The 27,861-nt window shown below is 32.4% G+C and overlaps 1 protein-coding gene and 1 long non-coding RNA gene across 10 annotated transcripts; one reads left to right on the top strand and one right to left on the bottom strand.

Annotated features, from left to right (window-relative positions):
• Nucleotides 1-47: 47 nt before the first annotated feature.
• Nucleotides 48-27,619, top strand: Gug (arginine-glutamic acid dipeptide repeats grunge). Of its 7 annotated transcripts, none has more exons than XR_012456983.1 (25): nt 48-362; nt 444-743; nt 4,556-4,620; nt 6,008-6,247; nt 7,268-7,366; nt 8,171-8,251; nt 8,356-8,542; nt 10,480-10,521; nt 10,660-10,758; nt 11,414-11,745; nt 11,822-11,959; nt 12,802-15,018; nt 16,162-16,336; nt 16,450-16,647; nt 17,562-17,745; nt 17,835-17,991; nt 18,079-18,215; nt 18,358-18,444; nt 19,009-19,167; nt 19,753-19,868; nt 19,954-20,367; nt 20,454-20,569; nt 21,144-21,235; nt 22,198-22,383; nt 24,670-27,619. XR_012456983.1 is itself a non-coding variant. In XM_074123119.1 (25 exons), exons 3-24 carry the CDS (start codon nt 4,576-4,578, stop codon nt 22,366-22,368), a joined length of 5,382 nt encoding a protein of 1,793 aa, XP_073979220.1. In that variant the 5' UTR covers nt 49-362; nt 444-743; nt 4,556-4,575; the 3' UTR covers nt 22,369-22,383; nt 24,670-27,619. The 7 variants fall into 7 exon arrangements, 4 of the variants coding, with proteins under 4 accessions (XP_073979220.1, XP_073979218.1, XP_073979216.1 ...); XR_012456982.1 differs by having other exon boundaries at nt 49-362; nt 18,310-18,444; XR_012456981.1 differs by having other exon boundaries at nt 49-362; nt 18,310-18,444; nt 19,006-19,167.
• On the bottom strand, nt 18,050-25,278 carry LOC141451671 (uncharacterized). Of its 3 annotated transcripts, none has more exons than XR_012456989.1 (4): nt 25,140-25,278; nt 22,735-22,949; nt 18,342-18,434; nt 18,050-18,201 (listed from the first exon to the last, which is right to left on the bottom strand). It is a non-coding gene; the product is annotated as an uncharacterized lncRNA (long non-coding RNA). The 3 variants fall into 3 exon arrangements; XR_012456988.1 differs by having other exon boundaries at nt 18,050-18,196; XR_012456987.1 differs by having other exon boundaries at nt 18,050-18,434.
• Nucleotides 27,620-27,861: the final 242 nt, after the last annotated feature.

The raw sequence follows: 27,861 nt of genomic DNA, 5'->3' as shown, positions 1-27,861 counted from the left end.
TTTACCTTTTAAATATATCTGTAAGTCTTTAGGTTATTTTAATTTTGAAACTGCATGATTAATTTTAAGTCATTAATTGAAATATGACATAAGAATTTAAGAATGAACAGAACTTGGTACAAATTAGTTGAGCACCTGTTTTTCGGGAAAAAGTAGTGACAAAATTGAGGATTTCATATGAAGATGATTCAACAAAGTTCCAAACATTTAAAAAGAAAAAATTTTGAAAGATAATATTTTCATTTAATTTGTTAATGACCTAGTAAGAAGAGGTTAAGTAATGAACCATAATTCATAATCTTTCAGTGTAGTCTGTACTGTACTTCTTTTAAAAATAAATTTTTGATTCCATTGATGTAAAAGTAATAAGATATTAATACAAAACTACATCTTTTATTTACAGTTATATTTTCTTCTTTTAAGCCGTGAAAATGCGTTTGCAGATCCTGCTCTTACCAGCGGAGAACCACTGAACTACAAGAAAAATATACAATCAAAAACAATGACTGCTTCAACGCGTTTGTCGTAATGGAGTTGGGATTTCTTGAGTACGAATGCAGATAATTGATATTGATATTTTTCGATTTTTTAAAATTTCTGATTAGTGCGTAAATTATAGGAAATAATGAACTTCATAGTTTTAAGAAATTTAGTGACTCGATTAGTATCAATTGCGGTATTTATGTTTTCATAATAATGGCAATTGACTGAGTAAATGTTTCCAAGACGCTGAAATTTTTAAGGTATGTGACTTATTTTTTTAAAACAATTATGAATTTCTGTGTAGTTTTTTATTCACTTCTTAGTGTACCTTTAACGCTTAAATAAACCCACAATCTCAGATTTGGTTAACACCACGGAACTAACCAACAATATTTATATATTTTTTTTCGAATTTCTCTGTTTTATTGTACGAAATTTAGTGAGTACCCTCTTATTTATTTTCTGATTTACTACAATACAAAATGATGCAGTCAAGAACTTTTATTATTGATTAATTATAAGAAAGTAATTAGTTCAATTATTGCTTGAATAATTAAGTTCGTGAATTAGTTAATTAATAATTTTTAATTTAGAAGGTTACTTTAAAGCTTTTCAGACTTTTTTCACATTTTTGGTTTGCATTATTTGAATTTATTCATAATTAGAGGAATAAGGGTTTGAAAGATAGTTTGCATTTTAATTATATTATTATTGATCTTAGAAAAAAAACTGTTATTTTTGAAGTAGTTTAGATTTCGTTCATTGATTTACTTTTGCTAACCTGCACATTGTGCACGCCACTTATCTTAGAAGTGGTTTGATTTTGTATTTTATATTTGTATCATTTTTACAGCAAACGTTCCGTAAATTTCTTTATACGTACCAAGAAAATATCAGTTCTTTGAGGGATGAAAAAGAAAACGACATAATCCATTTTTAATAATCAGTATTTTTTTTACCATTTCTTATTTGTTACCAATTTGCTATAAATGTGAATCATTACATACCACTGGAAAATTTTTATCATGTTGAAATAGTCCTGTGGTAAGATTAACGAATAGTTTTGTTCAACACGATTAAGTTTGAAAATATTCATTTTCATCTCATTGAAGTATAAATAGTAATCAGTAATTAATTGCTTAGCCTTACAACTATGGTCTTAATTTGTTTTGTTTTAAGGTAATTCTTAGAAATGAGAATTTGACAAAATGCCGTTGTTCTTATAATATAAATTTTATTGATGTGCATTTTCTATATTAGTCGATTTAGTGAACTAAAGTCATCGTACTTCAGGATACAAATATATGCTTCCGAATTAGGTTTTCGATTAGTGATTAGTCACAATCTCTAACCCAAATTTATATCACTTAATGAATTAGATTTGTCATATTTTTACTTGATGGATGGAACTAGACAGTCGGTAGAGACAAACCATGTAGGATAAAGACACCTAAATAACTTTCCCTAGCTCTTCAGGTTGGAATGTTGGGCGTCATGAGCCTAACCATCTACTACTTAAATAGATCAACTACAAAAGAATTAAAGCTTATTATAGTACTCAGAACATGGAATGTACTGACTTAAGTATCCTTTATCCAAGTGGACTGTCAGCGGCAATGAAAAAAGGAAGTGACAAGGAAATCTAGAAGGATTTTGTGTATTTTTGAAAGAAGTAGGAAGGAAAAAAGAACTCGGTCGAAGTAGCTGCCCCAATATGAAGGATTGGATATAGGATACAAAAAGAAGATGGTAATAGAAATGGTAATGATAGTGTGCTAGGCGTAATGGTAGTGTATGGACCAAGTACTTATTAAGGAACGTTTATCCAGGATGGATATAAATGATTTGAGAGACACACTACTGAAAATAAAATTGAAGGTTCTTTAAGATATTTAAACGGGAAGCCTAGAAAGAAAAATAAATGTAAGCTGATGGCGAAGTGGCAGGCAGGAGAAACAAGAAATACAGGCTAAGGATTATGATAGTATAATTTAAAGAACACGATTGGAAGTGTTTAAATAGCTTATGCCAACATTGGGATTCCAAAAAGAAGACATTGAAGAAAAGTGAACCCGACGCAGCCAACTTTGAGACTTTTATGATACACTTTAGTCTTCTTTTGAGTATTTTCAGTTGCAAGATAGAATTAAAAAAAAAAAATCTGAGTTGCCCTATAAATCACATTTGTTAAAGACTTATATATGGTAAAGATTTTATGAACTTCTTTAACAAGTTTAAATCCTGAAGGGTGAAGTCTTCGTATACCAGCGTAACAACAATTACACGATACCTTAAGCCTTAAACAATACCCTTACGTTAGGGATACAATTAACATGCGCGCTACAACAAAATAAGAGTTTATTATCCATCATTGCGAACCTGACCACATTTTCAGTTGCCATATGTCTGCAATTGTTGATTGTACTAATTCTTGGGGTTTGCAAACTTCTTGTCCTAACTGACTTGCCGTCATACATTCATATTTTCAGTTTACTAACCACATTCTAAGAAGAAACTTAAATTAATTTATATAGGCTCCGTAAGGGTGATTATGATTATACACTCATAGTTATGACCCACCCTCTCTGTCCAATGTTGCTCAAACAGTGGGTGAATAGTGTGAAAGGATCTCCATCAAGAATATTGTATAAACACTAGGGATAATTGTTGGATAGTGACTCATTATTTTTCGAAAATGTTAAAAGAACGAACGCGGTGACATTTATAATGGAAGACCACTGCTTCAGCATTTTTTTATAATTTTTGAAAATTTAATTAAAAATTGTTAATGTTATGTAAAGGACTATGTTTCATAATTGTAAATTTGAATCATGTCATTTAAAAACATTGGATGAAATATCTTCTTTCATAGATGTTCTGGTCTAAAATTCAAATGATTTGGATATTTCGTGAAATGAGGTTCAGTAAATCTTTGTTGGCTCGTGAACAGACATGAAATTCTGTCTTTTTTCGGTAATTTGGGGAGAGCAGTAAGGGCCCAGATTAAATTTAGAAAATGTGAATTTATTCCTACTAAAGCATAGTTAGTGGTATAATAATAATAAGACTGCAACCATAAAAAGATATATGAAAACATAACTAATGTAGTAGTAATAGTCTTTATTGAATTATAATAACTTGAATATTACAAATTTAACATATTTACAAATAAACTAGACAATCACCATGGTCATAACCAATGAATGATAATATAATGAACTGTAATATAACGAAAGGAACTTGTCAGGTTAATCCTCTTATTTGTGCAATATCTAAGCATGTAACTACTGAAGAAATATGCTCGCAGTATGTTCTACCAAAACCATGTATTGCAAAAATTGCACTCTTCAAATTTATTTACTCCAGCATGAAAGTTAAATAATTTACTAAAATCATGTTCAGTTTTTAGTAGCAAATCCACTAGTAGGTAACCTTAATTTTTGAAAACCTAGAAAAATTTACTTGCTTTATTGGTTTTTACAATATTAGATTAGTTAAAACCTCTCTGGTTTCATTTTTGCAAGTTCTCCCATCTAAAAACGCGAATGTTGTATGAAAACCTCTTTAATTTGTTATTTTCATTTGGTCTCAAAATTAAATGTCATCAACGTTTTGTAATAAATTACAACATTCATATAAAAGGTGTACTAAAAAATATGTAACTTTAATTACTCACATACTACGTTTTTGCCCTGTGCCATTGTTCAAATTTTCCAATTAAAATTTTACAGATGCAGGCCTTAATGTACATTGATGGAGGTGATTAGAAAAACCATTGTTAGCTATTTACTTTTTTGTTTTGAGCTTATAGTTACTTATATGCTTAAATCTAATTAATGACTAATTGACTTCAGTGCATCTGTTTTACTTCTACCTTTTAATCTTTAATCTTACTAGTACTAATATTATTTCAGTGATTTACGCGGATGCAGATATTATGCAAATAAATATAGTATTTAAATTGAAGTATTGTTTTGTGCACAAAAGTTTTCTGAATCTTGAATAATAATTGTAAACGTCTTCACTTTATTAATTTTGTAATATTTTTTGTTTTTTGTACCTATGATTTCAGGTTATTTTATTTAAGAAAAAATGGTTTCCACGCAAGGAGAGATAAGAGTTGGTCCTTCTCATCAGGTAAGAATATATTCTTAATCAAAACTTAAAGCCATAAGGGACTTAAAAATCAGGTAAAACATCATTTAAAAAAAAATCCAGTTTATTTACAAAAATCTGTAACAAAAATATTTCCTATTTCAAAATGAATATGTTTTACCAGATTGTTAAGTCCCCTATGGCTTTAAGTTTTGATTTATTAGAAATTAATAAGAAAATCCGCTTTTAATTTTAGTTTATAGGAAAAAAAACGACGAAAATTTAATCTCTATGATTGAATATCTCGGCAACGATTTGAAATATTGAAATGAAATTAACAGCATTTTTCTTCATATTTTAAATACAGTAGTAAAAAGTGGGGGTCTAAAGGAAATCATCTTCCCCCGATTTGAGGGGTAAAACGACAATAAAATCAAAAAACACTCTCAAACTAGAGAGAAAATACTTCAACAAACTTTGTTTTTTTTTTTATATCTCCCTTTGTTTAAGAGTTGTTTCAAAAGTGGCCCGTTTAAATGGGACACGCTGTATATTATCATAAAGTCAGAATATGTAGTGTGTGATCAAAGTTTTGTAAATAGATACTATTTAAACCTATAATGAAACCTCCGATAAGATAAAAATAAAAAACCGAACAAAAACTGGAATAACGTGCTTGTAAAGGAAAGTAGTGTCAAAGATACTGTCCAACACTGTGGGCCAAACCATATGGTAATGGCCATTTCTGTATTCAACAAACTAAATTTTTGATGAACTCTCATTTTTGAAAACGTTCCTTTCCAAGTTAATTTTGTATGCTCATCGTTCTGAAATTAAAAAAAAAAATGCATTTGGTAAAGAAGCCTTTATGTAGCAACTGACGTTATCCCTGCTGTATGATCTGGGCAACGAGGCATGTGAACAATATTTCCGGTGCATGCACAATTTTATAAAGCGGGCGTTTTCCATTATTGAGGCTAATATTATTACATATAAAGTTCTACCTACAAAAAAGTAAAAAATGTGAAAGAAGTACAGAATTTTTAAAATAAGACCAGCTTACTGAGTTTGAGGAATGAAGCTTTGATGAAATTCCAAATCCTTGCCAATTGCTTATATTTCTCAGTTAACTCAAATGATAAATTCATTATGAAACGCACAAATTAATTATTACCATATTAATTGAATAATGCTCGATTATTTTTCGGATTATTCATAATTGTTCATTCGAAAGTAAATCTTAGAGAAACTTTGGCGTCATGAGCACATTGAAAAAAGAGCAATAAATCATTGATCGAAAAAGTAGTATTTTCTTTTAGCTTATTTCTGGAATGATTATAAATATTTTTTGTGCTAGTGTAGTTAAATTGTATTCTGAATAATTAATGAAGTGTAAAGTTACTCATAGCAAATTTACTTTTTTTTTTAGGCCCGATTGCCTGAATACAGACCTGGTGTTTTGACTGAACTACCACCAGATCCAGAATTGACCAGAACTAGAGAAGAATTGAGATGGATGCCAGCAATGGCTTTGGATGGCGATCTGTTGATGTATTTGCGTGCGGCTAGATCAATGGCTGCATTTGCTGGAATGTGCGATGGTGGTTCTGCGGATGATGGTTGTATTGCAGCGACAAGAGATGATACTACCATCAATGCATTAGATGTGGTATGCTATTTACTTAGTCCCTGTTTCCTTTATTTTTAATTGACAGCAATTATCCTTTGAGGCTATTTGCAACTTCCATTATCTGTTACCGCCCCCTCCAGAAAACACATTTTTGTTTCGATAACACTATCCATTGCAGTGGACTCTCCACATGCTGGGTCCATCCAGTAGATTACTGCTTTTGGTGATCACCTCCATCTAGTTCTTAACTTCTTCTCTCTCCGTTTTCTTTAACTAGTCTGCGACGTGTTTGTTTAGCATAATTCCCATTTCAAGTGAAGCGAGTTAATCAAAGAAAGACTCGTCTCTGAAGCAAATGTCGTACAAGGCGACGACCTCCCTTAAGATACTGATCGTGTGAAGAATTCAAATGCTTTTTGTAGATCTGTGCTCCTTCCATCTAGTTCACTATTATTATTGATGTGATCACTGGAAATACTGAAATGTTTTAATTCACTGTTGCACTCTTTTAGCTGGAGTCGATTTGGATATTCCAGCAGTGCAGAATTTCACAGAACTTTCTAATTTTTCTTTCTTAATAAGATCATGTTGAATTAGACTCTGAAGTTCGATTCCTGTGAGAATTGAAGAAAAGTAGCAAAGATGTGATGGATAAATTTGTGCCTTAAGTTAAATAAAAATGTAGAACATCTGGTTAGATCCGCAGACACGGAAAATATTTATATTTAGACAGGTAAAGTGTACAGTTCGTACACCCACTCAGAATTCGGTTATTCTAGCTCATATAAAGAATTAGCAAAATACAGTTTTTGAAAGCTACAAAGTTTCTGTCACAAACTGTTAGGGATTTTCAAAATTTAAGAAATATAACAGATAATTGGAACAATGAGGTTTTATGGTAATAAAAAGTATAATCAAATTATATTAATTTCTTTCTGAAATTTTACATGTTTTCCTCCTTAAACTAAACTTTCCTTCTATGCATACAAAAGTTACACAATTCTCTAAATGCTTCCTTGTTGAATCTTATCTTGCTATAACGTTTTGTATTCTTTTTAGCTTCACGATTCTGGATATGACCCAGGGAAGGCACTTCAGGCACTCGTTAAATGTCCGGTTCCAAAAGGTGTGGATAAAAAATGGTGTGAAGAAGAAACTGTAAGTAAAAAAAAATCCATAAAATCAAAAGATCATAATTATAACGGAATTTTTAGTTTCATTTTTAATGAATTACTGTATTTACTTTCTCGTTAAGTGAAAATTGGCGAATAAGTCCATTTCTTCATTTTGATTTCCACGGAAAATTCTCGTTTTAAGGTCCTCTGAATCCAAAAAGTAGGTTTTAGATAATAGTGCGTAATGTATGTGTGTTTGAACATTTAAAAACAAAAATAATGGTAATAAAAATAAAAGAAACTTAACATTTCGTTTGAGAAACCCCTCGGGATCTAACCATAACTTAGCAGTGAGAAATTTGTCAAGATTTTATCAAAACCATCTTCAACAGTTTTCTTTGAACTTGGAATATATATTAAATTTATTTGTAACATTTTTCCAGAAAATTCTTATTTAGGATACTTTCGTAGGAGGGATTACTGGTTTATACAGTGCCGTTTTAGTGTGTAATACATATATGTGACTCTTAAACCAGTTTAACGATTGTGAAAAATAAGAAAAGGCAATTCTGCGAGTGTATACCCTGAATGTTTTTCTTTTTCTCTTTAGTTTTCTGCAATTATTTCGAAAACCAATCGAGTTGAACGCTAGAAAGTTTGCTAGAAATTTTCTTGTAGACATTTTTCTTGGCTTCCTAGGAAGAAATTTTACTTTAAAATACCATTTTAGGGAATTCTGCAGTTTTCATTGTTATTGCAAAAATTCGAGGTTTTGTTGAAAATATTCTTATCTTGGAACTGTTATATAAATTGGAATAAGATTTTTTTTTGGTTTTGTTTTGTTTAGAAACGCTTTGTTAAAGGATTAAGGCAATTTGGAAAAAATTTCTTTCGGATTAGAAAAGATTTGCTGCCTCATAAAGACACGGTAAGTGTTATCGAACAATTAATTGTATCGCACTGAATTTTTTTGTTATCTTTAATAATTTAATTTGCATATAAATATTTTTTTTTTCTTTTTTATTATCAAAGCCGGAATTGGTGGAGTTCTATTATCTATGGAAAAAGACTCCCGGTGCAAATAACAATCGTCCTCATAGGAGAAGGCGACAAGGATCACTGAGGCGCATCCGGAATACGCGAAATTCACCCAGATCGGGAACTCCACGTGAAGAACATGCTGGAAACCAGAATAACACACCAAACTCGCCTGTTTCTTGTATGTTGAACAATATTTTTACTTTTTTTGCACAATTAATAGTTTGAAAGTATTAACTCCAAATAAAACATTTTTTTCTGTTGCATTTTTTTTTTTTTTTGTTAATGCTTTGCTGAAGTTTCTTTAATTAATTAATTCATTTAGTTCTAATGTATGAATCATAACGGACATTCATGTGATGATTTCTTTTTACTTATCACCGTAAGAATTAACTTGGAGCTAAAAAAAAAATAAAGACAAGTTCTTATATTTAACTGTTACGCTTGAGTTGTTAACTTGTTTTGCTTCAAATATTTGATCTTACAAACCTTGAAAGACGCCAAAAAACCTTGAATATTTTTCATTTAGAGTAAATTTGGCAATGAAAATTTGCTGAAGTTGTTACTATGCTGCAATGATAGTGCCATTTAAAATATAACATTTTAATAATGCCAATAATGTGTTAAATAATCTGTAATTTGTATACCCTTTGAGTATTTTGAAATAAATAATACACGGGTTATATTTCGTTTAGATTGTTCATTTTCAACAGAAATGTTGGCCTAATTAGTAAACTTCATTGCCCATTCTTTTTTTTTCATCTGGTAGCTTGCGCAAGTGTGAATTGATATGCTATGAAAAGCTTGAGACTACTTTTGAAGCGGAAAGTCGTTGCATTGAATTCGCCGCTCCAAACAACTAATTTTCAGTGGTAATTTAGAAGTTCCATAAAGTTTGTATTGTTACAATACTTCAAAACAGCTTTAAAATAAATTTTTCTGCAGAAAAATTAAAAAAAAAAATTGTAGTTTTTGGCGTGCCAAGATAAGTATTATATTAAGAATAAAGCAGTTTTCGAAAAAAATGGAAGAACTCTTAGAGAATTTCGCACTACCGGACTCAGCGTATTTATATTTGCTGCTATAACAACTTATTAATATAATATGACATAAGCGGTGTATGACAGAAGCAAAGAATGCTTGCTTTAATCGGTTCTAGTGCTCAGTTGCTGTTCTAGTTGCATGATTAGAGCTGGTCAGCGCTCATCTAAGTATCTTGACGCAGAGGACAGAGGCCCCTGGGTGGAGATACACTTACGCGCATGCCTACGTTGTACATATTTGAACAAGAGTTATTGGGCACGTGAAAGAGAAGAGGTCTAGGTCTTTTTGGCGATTTGAACAGAAAAAATAAGCTTGCTAATGTCGCCCCTAAATTCGTTTGTTTTTCTCCCAGAATTTTAATATATTAAAATTCTCTCTTTCTTTTAATTTTTATTGGCTCATTCCTGTTTGGATTTTCTTAGCTATTATAGGGTTCTATTTTACTATACTAGTAAGTGATCTTAAAACATCTTTTCTAAGAAGTGTTTCCTCAGACATTTATCATTTACATGATACCATTTTGGGCATTTGTAGTAAACTCCCCAATTAGATCCATAGGGGTCGCGGTGGCGCAGGCCTTGAGGCCACCCTAATTTAATCTAATCTAATCTAAACTCCCCAATTTGCAGTTGCCAGGACTTGAGACGAATTGTACCAGCATAATTTCAAATTTGTAAAAATTTTTTTTGTTTTGTTTTCAGGGATCTTCAAAACGAATTTTCAGTAAAATCGCATTTCAGAAATCTGTACGATTTCTCTGATGAAAAAGTTAAAAGGAATGTCCTTTAAGAATTTAAAAAGAATACTGAATAGTTTTGAGTTTTAATATTTGCTAATTAGGCTGACGGTATGTTTTATCTAGCTTTTCACTCTTACTTCACACATCTAATCTGAGATCAGAAGAGAAAATATTTCGTTTAAAGCGTTCCAACCGTAAAACCTGTTCCTACATTTATTACCCTTAACCATTTCTTGTCTTAATATACTCTTTTAAAGAAAAAAGATCGTACACAACAACTACAACAACGCCATTCATTCATTTTATTTTATTTGTTTTTTTATTCATACTTTCAGCTGTTGGTGGCTCAAGACCTTCTCCGAATCCCAACGATAAAGGTGTGTCCAAATTACAAATTGGATTTTTTTTTTTTTAATTTAATTGTTTTTGTTTTGCTTTTAATTACTAGTTCATTTTTATTGTAAGAACAAATTGATTTTTTTGTAATTTTATTTTATTTTTGCCGAATATTCCAGGTGAAGGTAGTTCAGGCAGTGAGGATGACAATTCTGAAGATGATTCAGATTCTAGGGACCATTCGTCTTCTTTTAGATGTCAACATTGTTTTACTACAAGTATGTTTTTAATTTTTTTGTTTTTAAAATAATCTTTGATTTCAGTTTTGAGATTTATTAAATAATAAAATTGTATTCTGCTTTCACTTACGATTGATATGTTACTTACAATTATATGACTGTTTCAAAAAACTTTTTCTTTAAAAGCTTCTGACAAAACTCACTTGTTTTAAACTTAAATCTAAAATTACTCTGTTATTTCTGAATTTCAGTATTAATTACTCCTTTGTACTTCTCAAAGGGCAGCCTTTAAAAAAATAATAATAATAAAAAAGAGTATTATTAGTTTTCGATGTAGTTGGCTTTAAGCGTAAGGTTACGTTTTTCTGAAAAACCTGATCTTATGATACGAATAAGTTTTGCAACTCACCTCTTTGTCTTGTAAATAAACATAGGAATTATGGGTGTAAAACAAGATCTTAATTTTTAAAGAGTTATTTATCTAATACTCTTTTAGAAGTTACGAGAGTTTGTGAGGGTTAAAGATTGTAAAAATATAATGAATTTATGAACTTAATGAACTTAATAAAACTAGAAAACTTAAGTGATTGCATAATTTTTAAAATAATCCTGAGGCAGAGTCAAAACATCAAAAGATAAAATCAAATGAAATTATTATTTTAATATTTTACTTAGTAATTGTACTTATTTTCAGGTTCTCGGGAATTTTTGCATTCCGGCCCGAAAGAAAAGGCGTTGTTATGTGCAGAATGTCGAGCACATTTCAAAAAGTTTGGTGAACTGCCTGTATTACCAAATAATAATAACAATAACAACACTAATAACAACAACAGTAGCAATAGTACTAACAGTAGCAGTAATAGCAACAATGGTAACCATAATAGTAGCAGTGGTAACTCCACCACTACAAATGGCAATGAATCTGGAGGCTGCCGAGAAACTCCGTACCTCTTTCGACCTGTTCAGACTGACAGCCCAGATGGTAGCCCGGGGCGTATGAGGACTAGGAATAAAGCTAAGGAAACGGTAAAGATTACAATTATTTATTTTGTTGTAAATAGCTGCAAAGACCCAAACGATTTTTTTATATATATTTTTGTAGCCTACTAAAAATAATACTGGTCCAAGAACGAAAAGGAGCAGTGGTACTAATACTCCAGAAGATTTGGAAAAGAAAGGGGCGAAATCTCCTGGTGCTTCCGGAACAAATTCTCCACCAGATAAAACAAAAAACAAAAAAGTAAGTACCTATGGAAAAGTTGAAAATTTAATTATGGCTTAAAGTTCATTCGAGCGTTGTAACATCTTAAGGATATTCTCTCATTTCTAAAACTATCAAAATATTAGACAAAAACAAAACAAATAAATTGTCTGGCGACTAAATATCATCTGATCATAAATCTTCACAAACTTCATTTTAAATTCTCCAAAATCAGGGATCTCATGTTACTCTTATTTTTACATTTTCGGAAAACCTGGCTAGAATTATTTACTTGAATGCAGAATAATTTGGTTCGAATTTCAGATCGTCTGTTGAAAAACCAAAAAAGAACATCCTAAAAGCCTCCAAAGTCACAGGGCAGGTCCAGTTCCCACGGCACTGCAGCCATAAGCTTTTTGCACCAAGAATTCCAATTAAATAGTTTAAAAAAATATTAAAATCGAATCACTTGACAAATATACTTTTATAACAATGACTAAAAGAAAAAATCTATTCGAGGAAAATTTGGCGAGAATAATTATCCAAAATAAGGCTTTGGATAACGATTCAATTTCCATATAGAGATATATTGAATAGTAGATGCGTATCTGCATTAAATTATATTTTGCAAATTCTTTTAGCATAATTTGCAACGTATTTTGCGAAAATTGAAAAGAATTTCTTAATTTTGACATGAGTTTCCCATGAAACTGAAAAACAAAACGATGATTTTATCTAGGTCGTTGCTCCTATCTTGGATGCTCTTAACAAAGATTACTAATTTTGTTATTTTATTTATTTTGATCTGTTACTTCTGTTAAGATTAACGTGTATATAAATTATTTTGAATTTGACGTAATTTTTCATTTAAACTGTTCCAGGGTAAAGGAGAAACGCCGGTTAAGAATCGCAAAAGAAATATCGAATCAGAAGCAGAAGAAGAAGTTTCTTTATTTAAAAGAAAACGAGAACGTGCGGATAGTCCTTGTGAAAGCTTGACGACAGATAGTGGTTCTGTGGCAGATGAAGGAGAGCCTGGAAGTGAGGAAACACAAGAGGTACCAGCTCCAACTAGAGAAGGTTCAACACCTACGCCTCCTGCTATTGAAGAAGATACGAAGCCTGACGGAGGATCTCTGACGGACGACGGCTCAATACTCTCTTTTTCCCCTCATGAATTTAAGTCAGATGATAGTATCATTGATAGATTACTCGACGATATTCCAAACCAGGGGGTTACCGTCAAAAAAGAAGAAGTTACTCCTATTAAAGAAGAGGAAAAATTCACAACTCCTAAAGTTGAAGTGAATCCTCCACCTACGATTAATCCTTTGTCGGAAGAGGAAAAGAAATCTTCTTCCCCTCCAGAATTTAAAACAAAGACTGAAGACTTTTTCGCCATGTCTATTACTCAGAAAGAGTTAAATGGGCCTATTGCTAAACCCTTTGAAGAAATACCATCTCCAGGAAAGTTGACTGTGAAGAAAGAAGGTCTGTTTGAAAATCAAGAAAGTGTTGTGATGCCAGTTATACCATCTTCGGTTGATAATTTTGCACCAACAAAGGAAGAACCGCCACCCCAACCACCTCCTCCGGTCCAGCCAACTACTCCCTGTTCTACATCCTCATCCTCCCAGACTCAGAGTGGCGATCTGTTTGTTGCACCAAATATCTCATCCGCCACCTTTCCTGGCAATTCAAATCAAATTAATCCTCCTCCTGCCATTAAATTGGAACCAGGAATCAGTGAGGACAGTTTATCTAATGAAAGGTTATCTACAAATGAAAGTGAAATGCCTAGGTCTCCTGTACAAAACACAGACCCTGCTACTCGTTCAATGTCTCCCATACAACTGACGGTGTATCCCCAAAGTTCTTCCAGCCCAGCGGAACCTCCAGAAAGGAAACCGACACCTCCACCTTTATCTCAGTCTATTTTAGTGCCTGCTTATCCTCCAATAGACCATGAAAAAGCAACTCCACTTAATATCCCTTCAGTTCCTAGTCAACACAATCCGTTTGCGCCATTTTACCATCCTCATTTTCATCCTCATAGTCGTCTAGACAAAGTAAATCCTGCTTCACCATATTCAATGCAAAATGAACCTCAAAATTTAAAAATTAAACAGGAGGTCATTGCTCCTGATCAGCTTCCACCACCTACTGATCCATTGCAGTCATTAAAAGAAGTCAAAGTACCTGGATACACTGGCACATCTATTTCTCAGCCATTACTGCCTACTACGTCCAGCAGTTCAATCAGTCAATCGTCAGAGCCTTTGCGATCCGAATCTAATCCTCCTCATTCGCCGTTTTTGGGTCCAGCAATTGATAATATAAAGAAGGAACCAGATTTTACTACCCACCGCCCAATAACTCCGGAAAAATCTCCTCTTACAAGAGTTACAGAAAGTACTGCCTCATCGCCAATATCCAGATCCCAGAACTCACCATTCCCACCACCACCTGCTCCTCCAGTTTCTAGTGTATCCAACCTTATAGCACCATCACCTACACATCCACCACCTCCTGTGTCTCTTCCAGGACCTGTATTACATCCATCGCAACAACCTTCTCCTCTCAGTCGAGTATCTCCTCATCTAGCTCATCCACATGCTTTTGTACCCGCCATGCATCATCCTCCCCACCATCCTCTTATGCATCATTCCCTTTTAGCAGCTGCAGCGGCCCACGCGGCTGCAGCAGTACATCACAGTCCTTACCATCCTCCTCATCCCTATTATTCATACCCATTTCCCTATGGACCATATCCTATCCCACAGCCTATACCTCCACCTACAAGGGAAGGCAAACCATTGGAGTCTTCAACTATGCTTACTTCACATTCTGTAACTTCTAGATCAATACGTGAAGTAGAGACACGTGATGAAGCATTAAATCACCATACAACCCAGGAAATTACTCAAACTCATCATCATACAACTTCATCAACTTTATTACATCACGCTGAAAAATCAAATCAACCACAGGGCATGACAATATCTCATTCCACTACTTCCAGCAGCTCTTCCAGTGTCCAACACAAAATCAACTCCAGCAAACGTACTGGAAGTCCATCTTTGCAACAGAATCCTCAAGTAATTCACAAAATTGAGTTTATTTATAATGTCATCTCATAGTTAGTTAATTTTTGCTCATTTTGTTGCAAATTAACTTTTTGCGATATCAAATAATTAAATCCTTCTGGGAATACTTTCGGCTTTGGATAGTATTCTGTCGTTACAAATATATTATTATAATTTTTTGTAACTTGTGATACTCTTGTGTCACGTCATTATGTAAGTTTGTTTGACAGTATGTATGTTAGTCCCACCAAATGACCAAATAAATGTCTGACAGTAGATATGTATTCCACATTTAGTTTCATTTTCCGGCAGAGACGTCAGTTTTATCTTATTAAGTCGTACTTCTCTGCCTTACATAAGTTTGTCTGACTTGATTTTTTAGTGCATTTGAAACTTCAATGGTACATTTATTTAAAAAAAAAGAAAAACAAATTGTCTCAATTTCTCGTACAGGGGTACCAATTTGAGTGAATATGTTCAAGGAAACAAAAAAAAAGAAAAACAAATTGTCTCAATTTCTCGTACAGGGGTACCAATTTGAGTGAATATGTTCAAGGAAACAAAAAAAAAGAAAAACAAATTGTCTCAATTTCTCGTACAGGGGTACCAATTTGAGTGAATATGTTCAAGGAAACAAAAAAAAAGAAAAACAAATTGTCTCAATTTCTCGTACAGGGGTACCAATTTGAGTGAATATGTTCAAGGAAACAAAAAAAAAGAAAAACAAATTGTCTCAATTTCTCGTACAGGGGTACCAATTTGAGTGAATATGTTCAAGGAAACAAAAAAAAAGAAAAAAAAGTTGTGCTGATAGCAAAAAATGAGGTACTTAGTAGGTTCAAAGAGCTTTCAAGTGGGAGAATTGTGATAATACCGTAGTTCAAAGAAAAGTTTTGGTTTGTGGAAAAATGTGTAATTTGACTTAAATCATGAAGGTTTAATGTTCATTTAACTAAAATTTCGGGTTTGATGAAAATTTTCTCAAAATAAAATTAACTTCCATTAAAGGTTATTTTTTTTTGCACTTAATTTGTGCTCATAGTGCATTTAAGTATTTTAGCCCAACATATTATGTCAAGAAAGAAAAATTTCATGTTCATGGAATAAGAAGCTCTGCTATAAACTTCGGTTTATTAATTTATAAGTGTTGTTTAGGTATCTGGCAGTCAACTACATCTATCAGCCACACTGTCCCAGACTACCTCATCCACACTGTCAACAAATCACGGTCAAGGTCATCATTCTCATCATCATCAGCACAGTCATCACCATCACCATCAGAATGCTAGTGGCGAAAGACTTTCACCATCTGCGCTCATGATTCCCGCTGGTAATGACAACTAGATTTTAAGTTGTAATGTACCCTAAATTAATGGTACGAGAAGTAAGAATTGGTCTAGATCTAGAAAAACATTGAAGAAATTTATTATTTCTAATTTGCAGGAGTACGAGGAAGTAGTGGAAACAGCAGTAATCAAGTTAGTAAGAGTGGTCCTCCACCTGGTACGCCATTATTCGCTCCAGGAGGTTTACATCCACACCATCATCATCCACTTGCTCTCGCGCCACATAATTCTCTTGATGCATTGAGGGCTCATGCACAGGCTGCGGCGATGCAGTCGGCTGTGCCTGCTAGTCATCGTAAGTTTCAAACAAATATTCATTCCCAATGACTGATCAATTGAATTAACCGAATTTTTCTGAAGGTTAGAAAATCAATCGTAAGCTTCTTGTGCATTTTGCCACGGACAATTTAATCAGACTGTCACCAAACGTTCATGCTGTTACGAAAGTGCCTTAAATTAAAATAGTTTGTCTACAGGGCCTTTGGAATTGAGAGTGGCTATTTCTCACCAAAAGTATAATGCATGTCTAGTGTTAGGGAAACTTGATACCACCTAGACAACAATCGACATCGCCTATACTATGTCCGCAAAGTAATGAGTGAAAGAAATATTCACCTAATAAACCGGATATTATTCTTGAGAATAAGTTTTTTGTACGCCATTTCATTAATAATATTTACGATGCAACAGTTAAACTAGTAAATAAGATGTAAATTGATTCAGTTCACTTATTATTTGGATTGTTAATGTAATCACCCAATAGTGAAACTTTATTTGAGATTAAGTTAAGAAATTAAATTAAAATCGTAGTAATCGCAGTTCCTAACACAAAAACATACACAATCTTGCTGTTTAGGAGTAACTGAGAATATTTGCCGTGCTTATAAGAAAGTATGAAGATATGGAAGTCAGACAATTTTACTGCAATCCCTTTTGTATTTGCGTAAAAAAAATTATTCCTGCTATTCGACTAAAAAAAAAGTTAATCCCAACTAAAAGATTGCTAGGTATGCTCCAACTACCTTGCGTTCTCTAAGTTTTTGTGCTATATTTAAGCAATTTTTTAAATATAAACTTAAATGCTTTGGGTAAACAATGAGAAATCTTCGAAATGTAGAGCAAATTCATGATTTCTGCTTAGTGAACTAGACTTTGTATATATATTAAAACAAATTATTTTTTTAAAGACGTAATTATAAACTGTTTTAGCTATGCACGGATACTTGGGGGGTAATGATATGTTAAAATCTGAACCAATAACTTTATCGTCGGATGAAGCTGGAGGCGGTGCTGAAGAAGAAGAAGTACCATCTCCGACTCATCATATTCCAAGGGGTCCTAGTCCCGAACCAAAGATAGAAGATACAGAATGTCATCGTAGTCAGAGTGCTATGTAAGCAATCTTTCTTATTTTACTAATTGTAATGGTAGTATTAAGGATAGTTTATGAAATGTAATACATATAAAATTTTATGCTGTTAGATTTTTGCGCCATTGGAACAGAGGAGACTATAATTCATGTTGTCGTACGGATTTAACATTTAAACCAGTACCTGAATCAAAATTGGCTAGAAAAAGGGAGGAAAGGTTAAGGAAACAAGCGGAAAGGGAACGAGAAGAGAGAGAAAAAGTACAGGCGGTAAGGAATCTTCTAATTACTGAGATTTATTTCTAAATTTGTATAAAATTGAGCGAAATGAATCATGGTAGCAATATATATTTCCAGAGAAAAATTGTTACACCTGATAAACCTGAAACATCGAAACCTCCATCTCGTGGTTCATTAGAATCCATGCCATCTCCTTATGATAGGTTTAATCCAAGGACCGGATATCCTGACACTCCTGCACTAAGACAATTAAGGTTAATAACTAGTTCACTTAATGTTGATTTGTATTGTTCTGACCATTAAATAACAACTAATTCCTTTTTTTTGTTTACATATTTATTGCCATAGTGATTATGCTCGACCTCATGGAAGTTTCTCACCTGTTGCTGTTCATAGATCTGCCGGCTTGCCACCTTCTCAGTGCATTGATCCTATGTTAAATTATCAGCTAAATTCTATGTATCCTCCAGGCCCTAGAGAACGGTAAGTGAAAATTAGAATCGATTTATTTGTTAAGCAGAGAATGTATTTTCTTGAGCCCTCTTCAGCATCTCTTGTTATTTTCTCTTACACTTGTCAGAGGAAGTAGTGTAATGAAATCAAATCTTAAAGAAAGTTATCATAGGCAAATTTTGATGCTCCCTGATTCAAAAAATAAAATAAAATAGCGGGTTAATTCTTATCCGTGAGATCACCAGCTCTGAAAACGAAAAACTCAACTTTTTGGCAGATGAATAAATTGGATGTTTCTCCGTTTTGCAACACAAACTGCAATAGGTGACTGAAGATATGAAAATGTTAATTAAAATAATTTTTCAGCAATATTTTTGCCTCCAGCCAACTATAGCAGTTTACACGAAATTCTCCAGCTAGAATCCCCATTTTATTCAGCTAGAATCTTCTGTAATTTTATACTTTTATGAAAATTAGAGATTACAAATATCAATAAGACAAGTTGTATAAATGTTTTTCACGCTAGATTTTTTTTTTTCTTAACCTTGTAACATTTTGACAAAAAAGTAAAAATAAATGTATTGATTAAAGTAGATTGGAATTGGAGCATTTTGAACGAGAGAAACGGGAGAGAGAATTGCGTGAACTGAGAGAAAGAGAACTAAATGATCGATTAAAAGAAGAATTAATGAAAAGTGCAACATCCGGCTTAAGAATGGATTCCCATTCACATTGGCTTGATATACACAGAAGGTAAATAAATACTTATACGTATGTTAGACTAGGAGGTATATCATCCTTTGACTTGCAGAGGCTATTTTTTTTTTTTTTGTCCGGCGCATCAACTGCGAGGTTATTAGCGCCTGCAGAGGCTATTGTGGGTGGATTTGTAAGTCGCATGCTGGCCTTTTTGTAACTACCTCTCCAGACCGGAAATAGAAAGGTGTATTTCAATCTGGGTACGAATGCATGACCTCTACCCTTAACCTTTTTTACATTCTCCTATGCTTCTTTCCATTCTTGCTGTGCTCAGCCCCTTCTTTTTCCCGGCAGAATCAATTTAGTATCTTAAAGGCCAGCTAGTTGCTAGTTGGTTTTTTTAAGCCACTTCCTAAAGAAATCTACCTCTCGGCCTTAGGCCTCTATTCAGCCTATCCATAAAACGTTCCTTGTTTCTGCTGTATATAGTAAAAACTTCAGAAAGGTAATAGAAAAACTCCTCTTTTATTACGATAGGTGAGCTGTACGATACTAGATATAAAAATGTAACGTCTTTTCTTGCATTTAAAGTTGTTTTAGGTTATTATTTTTTTGTAACATATTTTATAACTTTTTCAGATATCATTTAGGCGGCGTGGGTCCTATGCATCAATTAGGGCTTTATCCGTCTCCTGGAGCTCCTGGTCAACCACCTCCTCTTTCTCAGCTTGACAGGGAGCGCCTTGAGAGACTAGGTAAGTTCTCCCATTGTGTGGGTCTTGGCATAATTTTTATTTCATTAGTGTTTTAGTGTATCATGTATCCTTAATGCTTATATAGGAATACCGGGAGGAGGTGCTGCTTCTAGTGCATCCGGTGGTGCAGCTAGTAGTGGAGGACCTGTAGGTGGCCAAGCAGGCGGTGGAGGCAGTGCGCCCAGTGTGGAAGCTGCTGAACGTCTAGCTCTGGCCACAGATCCTATGGTGAGGTTGCAGATGGCGGGAGTTTCGCCAGAATATCACGCGCATACCCACGCTCATACCCATGCGCACACCCATTTGCATTTACATCCTGGACAACATTCTAGCCTGGCCGGAAGTCAACCGCTAATCGTGTCGACTGGACAACAGGCGGGTGGTGGACAAGGTGGTGGTGCTGGGCCACCTACCAGTACAGGAGTAACCACTGCTCAGCCACCTCCAGGACCTCCTCAACCTCCACCCCAAGAACCACAGTCACCATTCTCTATTCCAGGTATTTAAATTTTCATTAGATTATTGTTTTCTTTTTTAATTTTCTTTTTTGTTTTGAAATTGCTAAAGTGTCCTTATAATTTGCAGGGAGTGCAAGTGGTTTCCCACGCCCGAACCTGCTTCCACCTCGGGAGGCTTCCCTCTGTCTTGGTCATCCCTCTGATTTGCTTTCCAGACCTTACGCAGATCAGCTGGCCCACCAGGTTGTATTTTATTTTCATTTAATCAAAGTGTAAACAGAAAGGACCTTTTATTATAAAAGAAAATAGAAAATCTACGGTTCTAGATGTTGTTTCAGCATTAAAATCTTAAATTGCAAGCTTTTGTTCTTCTTGGAGCGTTATATCATAACGTTTCTAGGAAAATGCGATTAGATAGGCTTGTCTTAATTTGTATTTTGCCATAAGGCTGGTTCTACGCACTGTAAATGTTAGTTTTATTTTAGTGTAACGTTGCACTTGTATAACAATAACGATGATTATATGAGTTGATAAAAATCAACTTAATCTTTCTAAATTCTAAAAATGTTCTTAAAGATTGACAACTTTAAAAACAATACAACAGTTTGCAATTTTTCAGTAATCTCACTATGTGATCCAAAAACGGGTTTTATGGATATGAAGTTTGTTTTGCATCTATTTTCAGGATCAGAGTTGCCTTTACTTAATACCTCCTAAAATTGCAGATATTTTTGGCAAACTAGTGCATACTTGAATCTGTACAATTGTATGGTATGACTTTTCTTTTATATTCATACTTGTTTATGGTTTTTTTTAGGCTTCAGCCCATGAACATCTTCAAAGGCAGATGTTAATGGAAAGGGAGAGGTTTCCACATCCTATTGTAGTACAACATGAAGAGTTTCTGAGGTAAACTATAAGACATTCAATTATTTTTGCTACGTAGCTATTTGGGTTTACTTTTCCTTTTACATTTTGTTTATTTGATTATTTTTCTCCACCATTCTGGCCATTCCACCATTCATTTTTTTTACTTTCTAGTTAAATTAAAAAGGGAAATATGAAATAGGGAACCACTTTTTTTAAAATAATATAGAACATAAAAATTGTTATATTCTTGTGCATTAAAATAAAACAGCTTTAATTGGTGCCTCTAATAAAGCCGGGGAACTATGGTTTCCAAATTTTCACTAACAAAAGGTGTAAGGTTATACTGTTCTCACACACTTAGAGTCGTTCAAAATGTCTTCTTGAATCTCGCATTTCGCAAGACATCTCGTTTTCACTTTTCACAGGAGTGTTTCGGCAATAATGATATCTCAATTAATTAGTGCGCATTGTTTCTGTGAGGTAGATCATGTCTCATCGCTAAACCACTTCTTATTCTACTTGTTACAAATGGAAATATTGTAAAAGAAGTTGCACATTGCACTGAATACCGTTTGATTCGCCAGAAACATAATAACAAGACAGCCCAACACTCATCTGAATTGACTACCAGACGACTTCCATTTACTTTCAAAATTACATTACCGCATAAGCGTGCCTATTCCCTTTAGAAATCAGACAGTGAGATTTCTTCAAGATCTTTCAAGTTACAAATGTTCGTAAAGGATGAAAAATTGATTACAAGCTCCTAATGATCTGTACTACATTCAGTTAAAAAAAAAAAAAATTAAATGAGTAGATTTAGAAAGAGCAAGAGGTTTAATAGTCTTGTCACTTGTAAACATAAATGGATTAAGGAATGAAGTTAATTTCAGAAAACGGAAGTAAATAAATTGGAATCGTTATGAAATTAATGTTTACTGGTGAATATAAAAAAAAGGAGAAGCTTATTACGTATTTTATTGTTTGTGATTGGTTTCCAGGCTGCCTCCTTACTGAGGTCGAGCAGTGGCTGGTTACATGGGGGGAAAGTAGTGTGGGTAGAGAATGTTGGTAGAGCTGTAGTTAGTTTGGTTGATGTCCACAGACAGCAGCGTGAGAGGGAACTGAAGGTGAGGGCTTTAGAAGAGGCAGCCAGAGCCGGCCGACCGTGACCGCTTATCACCAAGGTAATCAATTGAAATAATTATTTTAATCCATTTCTCTCTTCATTTTTTCTTCATGCAAATTCAACTGCCAACTTTTAATCATACATTACGATCCTATCTAATTTCTTGTATTACACCCTTCTGTAAAGTTAGTGCACATAGTAATACTTGTTGCATTATGAACTTTCTTTTATCTTTCTGCTTTCTCTTTTGGTTTTGTAGCTTTTTTTTTATTTTTTATGGCGAGCTAAATACAGTTTGAAACTTTGGCATAAAGAGTTGTTTTATCATAACTGAAACTAAATACGATTTCTCAAAACAATCTTTTTACAACTAGTCTAGGAACTGCTAACATTTTATTATAATATTTACTTTATTGTTGTTAGTAGATTGATTTCAGAGGTCGGCTTATCAGAAATGTTTATATCAATGCGATGTTTATGTTAAACAAATCTTAGTGAGTTCCTAAACACTTATGTAGACTTTATATTTCTCTTTTTCTCGTTTTGAAGCTTTTTTTATTTTTCATGTACTGTCCTCATTCTTACTCCTTAACACTGTTCTCTCTTGTTTACAATACAACAAGCCTGAAAACAATGAAGTTAATGTATTGTTTACTTTGAGCTTACTGAAGAATATGATAATTGAATTTAAGTTCAATGGTTTTATAATAAAAGTTATTAAAAAAACGATTTTTTTTTTAAAAAAATACAACTTGTTTGGACTTAAGAATGTCAAATCATGTTCAATCACGAAACCAAGAGTAGGAATTTGCTATGCGGTTAGCGTATTGGATTCCCATGCAAAGATCCCGGGTTTGAATGCAGCTTCTGGCCCTTAGATTTTATCTTCCTTAGAAGTTTTACAGCTCACTGTCCGGTGATGGACAGTGTTGTCTGTAACGAGAAAACAGTACCCTGAATTAAGCTCCGGGCGTCAATAACCTCTGATAATGACGCGCCTTAAATCATTTTTTTATTTTTTTTTTTTTTATTTTTAAAGAAAAGCGAAACCAGTTTCCTTCTTGTTTATTCTTGATATTATATACTTTACTTTCTGGACTTCCAACAGATAGGTATTAATGTTGTGGCCTTTATCCTCTAATATTATTAAAACTTTTCAAAAAAAAAAAAAAAAAAAAAACAGTTAAGAGTTGAAGAGTTGAGTTTAAGAAAGTAAGAACCTATGAGAAAGCACTGCGGCTGCCTTTATTTTGTACCACGAGGTATACTATTCGTATTGGCTAACACTAAGTGGGGTAAAATGGTGTGGATCAGTGATAATGTATTCTGATTGGCTGAAGTTTACCCTACCATGACCACTCTTCTCTAGTGCGTTCTGATTGGCCGAGGTTTACCCCACCATCTCCACTCTTCTCAGACGTAGATTTGGCTGTGAGCTCCTAGACCATTGTATACTACTGATACTAAATTGGAATTTTTCTGCAGTTTTAGATGTGAATTTTTAAATTTTACGTAATCTATCATATTTCTGGCTTTTAACGCTTGTTTAGGTCTTTTAATAAAGCATGTACCCATTTATTTTATTTAAATTATTATTACTATTAAAAAAATGTTATTAAATTTTTTTAAGGATTTTCGTGATTAAGAGCTTTGCTAAGGTTTACCTAATGATTATACTATTTTTAATTTATATTTTTACAATGTATCCTGAATAAGTTTTTTAATAATAATCTTGATGTTCTGAGGTCTTTAAACATTTGGCAAATATCATTGGAGCTAACCTTATTAATATTCATTGATTTGGCACATCTTTGGGATAGACGTTACCGTGTTTTTTGGGGTAATATAGGCAGCCTTTTAGCATTTGTGATCTGAAATAAGCCCTTACCGTTTTGAGAAATAGTAGGTCTGATACCTGAGGGTGTAAACGTTGAATGAAAATTCTTATTTCTCTAAATTAATAGTGGTTGAACATAACTTACTAACACCTAAATACCTTACTACTTTACTTTAAAAAAATTAATTGGTGAGAAATCTAATTTATTGAAAAATCTATGCTACGTGTGTGAAGGACTTGTTCGGATGGGGTTGCGGAAGGTTGCTGCTGTTATGATGTTTGGGTGGTATTTAGTTGATTTAGAGATGGGTTAAAGTTTTAGAAACTGGACGCTTTTCTAACGAAGAATAATCTTAACAGATAAGTAAAACAAATAATTTGAAAATGTTACGGGCCTGAGACTTTTTTTAATAACTTTATATTTTGAAAATTTGCTAATTTTAAAATAATTTTTTTTCTCAATATTTTTGTTTTTCATTCTAATAATTGTCAATTTTTAATCTTCAGTACAAAACACGAGATGAATGAAATGCTTCAGATATTCAATATGCGTTGGAAAATACAGTAAAATTTAAGTAACTTATGAGTCACAACAAATTAGTTAAAACTAAAAAGTAACATATATACAACATGCATATATATGTGTGTGTGCTGAGAAAACCAAAGAAATATAATCGCCCGATTATGGACTCTAGCACAGTAGATAGGCAAGTCACTTTCGAGAATTTGTTTTGAGATAAAGATTTCAAAAAATTGAGCAGTACCTAGATTAGGAAAAGAGAAGAGTGCAAGATTGAGGTGCAAGTATTGATAACAATTAAAATATCTACACATATTTTTTAAATAGTCCGTTTTATGGACTAGTTATTTTAATTTCCATTATTCTTTAGTTAATCATAGCAAAAGCAGGGGGATTAAAAGAATAAAAAAGCCTTGTTATTTTGTATTATATATTTAATAATAATGAGAATACTTACTGAAGTGTATTGTAATAATAAAGGATAAACAATATTAAGATTCCTCTAAGGTTTTATTTGGATTGTTTTTTTTTGTTTTCTTTTTGTTTTTCTACACTAGTTATATAATATATAAATATATATATATTTATTTTAGAAAGCTAAAATATAAAAACTTAAGAGAGACATAATTTAAAAAGAAAGTGTTTAACATATGATGTATATGTTTTCGTTTTTTCAAAAAGAAATTAAGAAAAAAATACTTAAAAAATTATATCATAAAAACATATATATATATATATATATATAAACAGAAAAAAAGCTTTGATATTTGTATAGTTAGCACATAGCTAGTGAGTAAATTATGAAACTTCTTAAAAAACAAAACATTAAAAAACTGTAAATATTTCTAATCTTATATAATTCAGTATAAATAAAACAAATTACATAAAATGTAGAAATATTAGATCTAGATTCTTATAATGAACTTTTGTTTTTTAGATTTGGAGAAAAATTAATTACTTTAATAAAAGTAATTAAAATTAATTTGTTTCTATTTTAATAAAGTGGTATTTAATTATTTTGACATTTTTTAAAAAATTTTTTTGCTTTTATAGTCACAAATATGCACAATTATACTCTCAAAAATATTTGTATGCTTTTTATTTAAGTTCCTCTTAGTTTGTGTGACTATATTTTTTTAATGTTACAATTTTTTTTTGCCATCCCATGAGGTAAAAACAGTAATTCCTCCCTGAATGCTTTTTGATTGTTTCCTTTTATCTCTCCAAGTCTTTTTAAAAAAATTAAAAAAAAAAGATGTTTAATTCAAACCAATAAATATTTTCTTGCATTTTTTTTTATTTTGTTGTAAATGATGAGTGGTTTCAGTTAAGATGGGTTATAGTTTGATAACTTTTGATATCAATAATGTTTATTGAAAATATGCATTTATATAACAAGAAGGTTGAAGTAGAATTTTAAGTCTTGTTTCTAAATCATCAAAATTATGAAGCGACAGCAACAAAAAGATTGTTTCAACAAAAAGATTTATTTTTGAGGAAATATTGTTGTAAATGTTACTGTAAAGATTGTGGTGGTGGTAGTTGCTGTGTACTTTTCCACCACCTTCGATAAACGAAAAACTGTTACAGGCCAACTCATGGAAACCATCAAAAAGGAGGTGTTGGATTGTTTCGTAGCTTTGAAACTTATAGCACATTATTCTTTTTATTAAACTTGAAAACTTCCCTTCAAGTTAATTAAAACACAAGGTACGAGAAGAAAGATACACTAAAAAGCCGTATTTTCAATGCAACATAATAACCTCATGCCAGGTGTCGTTAATATTTCTAAATAAAAAAGTTCAAAATGTAAATTAATTAAAAAAATGAAGTACGTACTTTGTTTTAAAGATTGTTTATCAATGTTATCCTTGTTCGCACAGCAAGGATTGTGGTGCTTTCAGTCTTAAACGTTTAATGCCACTGAAACAGTCTAATCCAACAGCTCCTTTTACAGGTAGGAAGTTCCCAGTTAATAAGTATTTTTGTTTGTAGTGCTTCGCAGTCGATTACCTCTGCTGGTACTGAGATTACTAAATGTGAGTAAAACACCAGAATTTCTCAAAAGTTAGTTTTTTTCTGGTTTTCCTCTGATTATTCGATCAAAAATCATCGTTCCATTTCTCTTTTAACCTGCAGTCACAAAATGACCGCTTCCAAACTCTACTACAGTTTGGGATGGGAGCAGTCATTCTTCCTATGTCCTAGGAAACCTACTTGTAACAGTTCTCGAGCTCAACCTTTGCACTTGCCCATACCAAATTAGCTTTTTTAACTGCTTGCTTAGTTTAAGCCAACTAAGAACGTAAAGAGTACGTACAGTGACTATTAAATCGCTGAGATTCAGAGATTGCTTATGTGGAAGTTACAATTTCCCTTAAATAGATTTTTCAATACGATTTTCAGATAAGAAATTGTTCATATTTTGGGTCATTTACAATACCTTTCTAACATATCAATTCATTATACTGAGATTTTAAAATGCAACCCATAAACCCGTGTCAATTTAAATTTTTCTTAACTTTCTCTACTAAATTATGCCAACTATTACGGTCATGTCAATTTGATTATATTTCTGAGGCCTCAAAATTCTTTTGCCAGCAGCTTTAACCAACATCTTAACTTAATCGCACTATAGTTTGTTTATTTTTAGTTTTCCAAAAGTTATTACAGAGCTATACTAGTTTTTCTAGACATTAAGGCAAGCTATTAAAAAAACTTAAAATATACTTCCAGTGTATTTAATTTATTTAAAAATAAATTAATAATGAAGATCAATAAATTGAGTTTAAAAAAGTAGAAGATAAATTGAAGGGAAAACTTAAATAAGAAAAACAAAATAACAAATTAAACGGAAAAAAAAAACCTATTTGAATACTACACCCTTTCTTTCCTTGAAATAAAATAAAAATGTATATGTATAAAATTTAAAATAAATTGGGCATTATTTTTTTGCACTATTATATATTTTAAAAAAATAAATATATATAAAAAATATTATATAAAAAAAAATTAAATATATATTTGATTGAAACCAAAAAAGTTAAAAATGAAAGTGATAAAAATTAAAAAACAAAACAGCCAACGGAAGCCTTTTTTTCAATGATAACTAATGTTTAAACGGGTAATTACAGAGCTAAAGAAAAGAAACAAAATTTTACTGAACATTATGTAAAGAA

The sequence above is a fragment of the Rhodnius prolixus genome, unplaced genomic scaffold (genome assembly GCF_049639745.1).
Source record: "Rhodnius prolixus isolate KJV_2025 unplaced genomic scaffold, Rpr scaffold_14, whole genome shotgun sequence".
In the NCBI taxonomy this organism is placed as follows: Eukaryota; Metazoa; Arthropoda; class Insecta; order Hemiptera; family Reduviidae; genus Rhodnius; species Rhodnius prolixus.
Note: the sequence above shows the minus strand (reverse complement) of the source record. Positions and strands in the feature narration are given on the sequence as shown.

Coding starts and splice junctions, on each gene's coding strand:
- Gug (XM_074123115.1), top strand. CDS start 4,576: ATGGTTTCCACGCAAGGAGAGATAAGAGTTGGTCCTTCTCATCAG. Junction 11,746..11,821: donor GGAATAAAGCTAAGGAAACG/GTAAAGATTACA, acceptor ATATTTTTGTAG/CCTACTAAAAATAATACTGG. Junction 19,869..19,953: donor GGAGCGCCTTGAGAGACTAG/GTAAGTTCTCCC, acceptor ATGCTTATATAG/GAATACCGGGAGGAGGTGCT.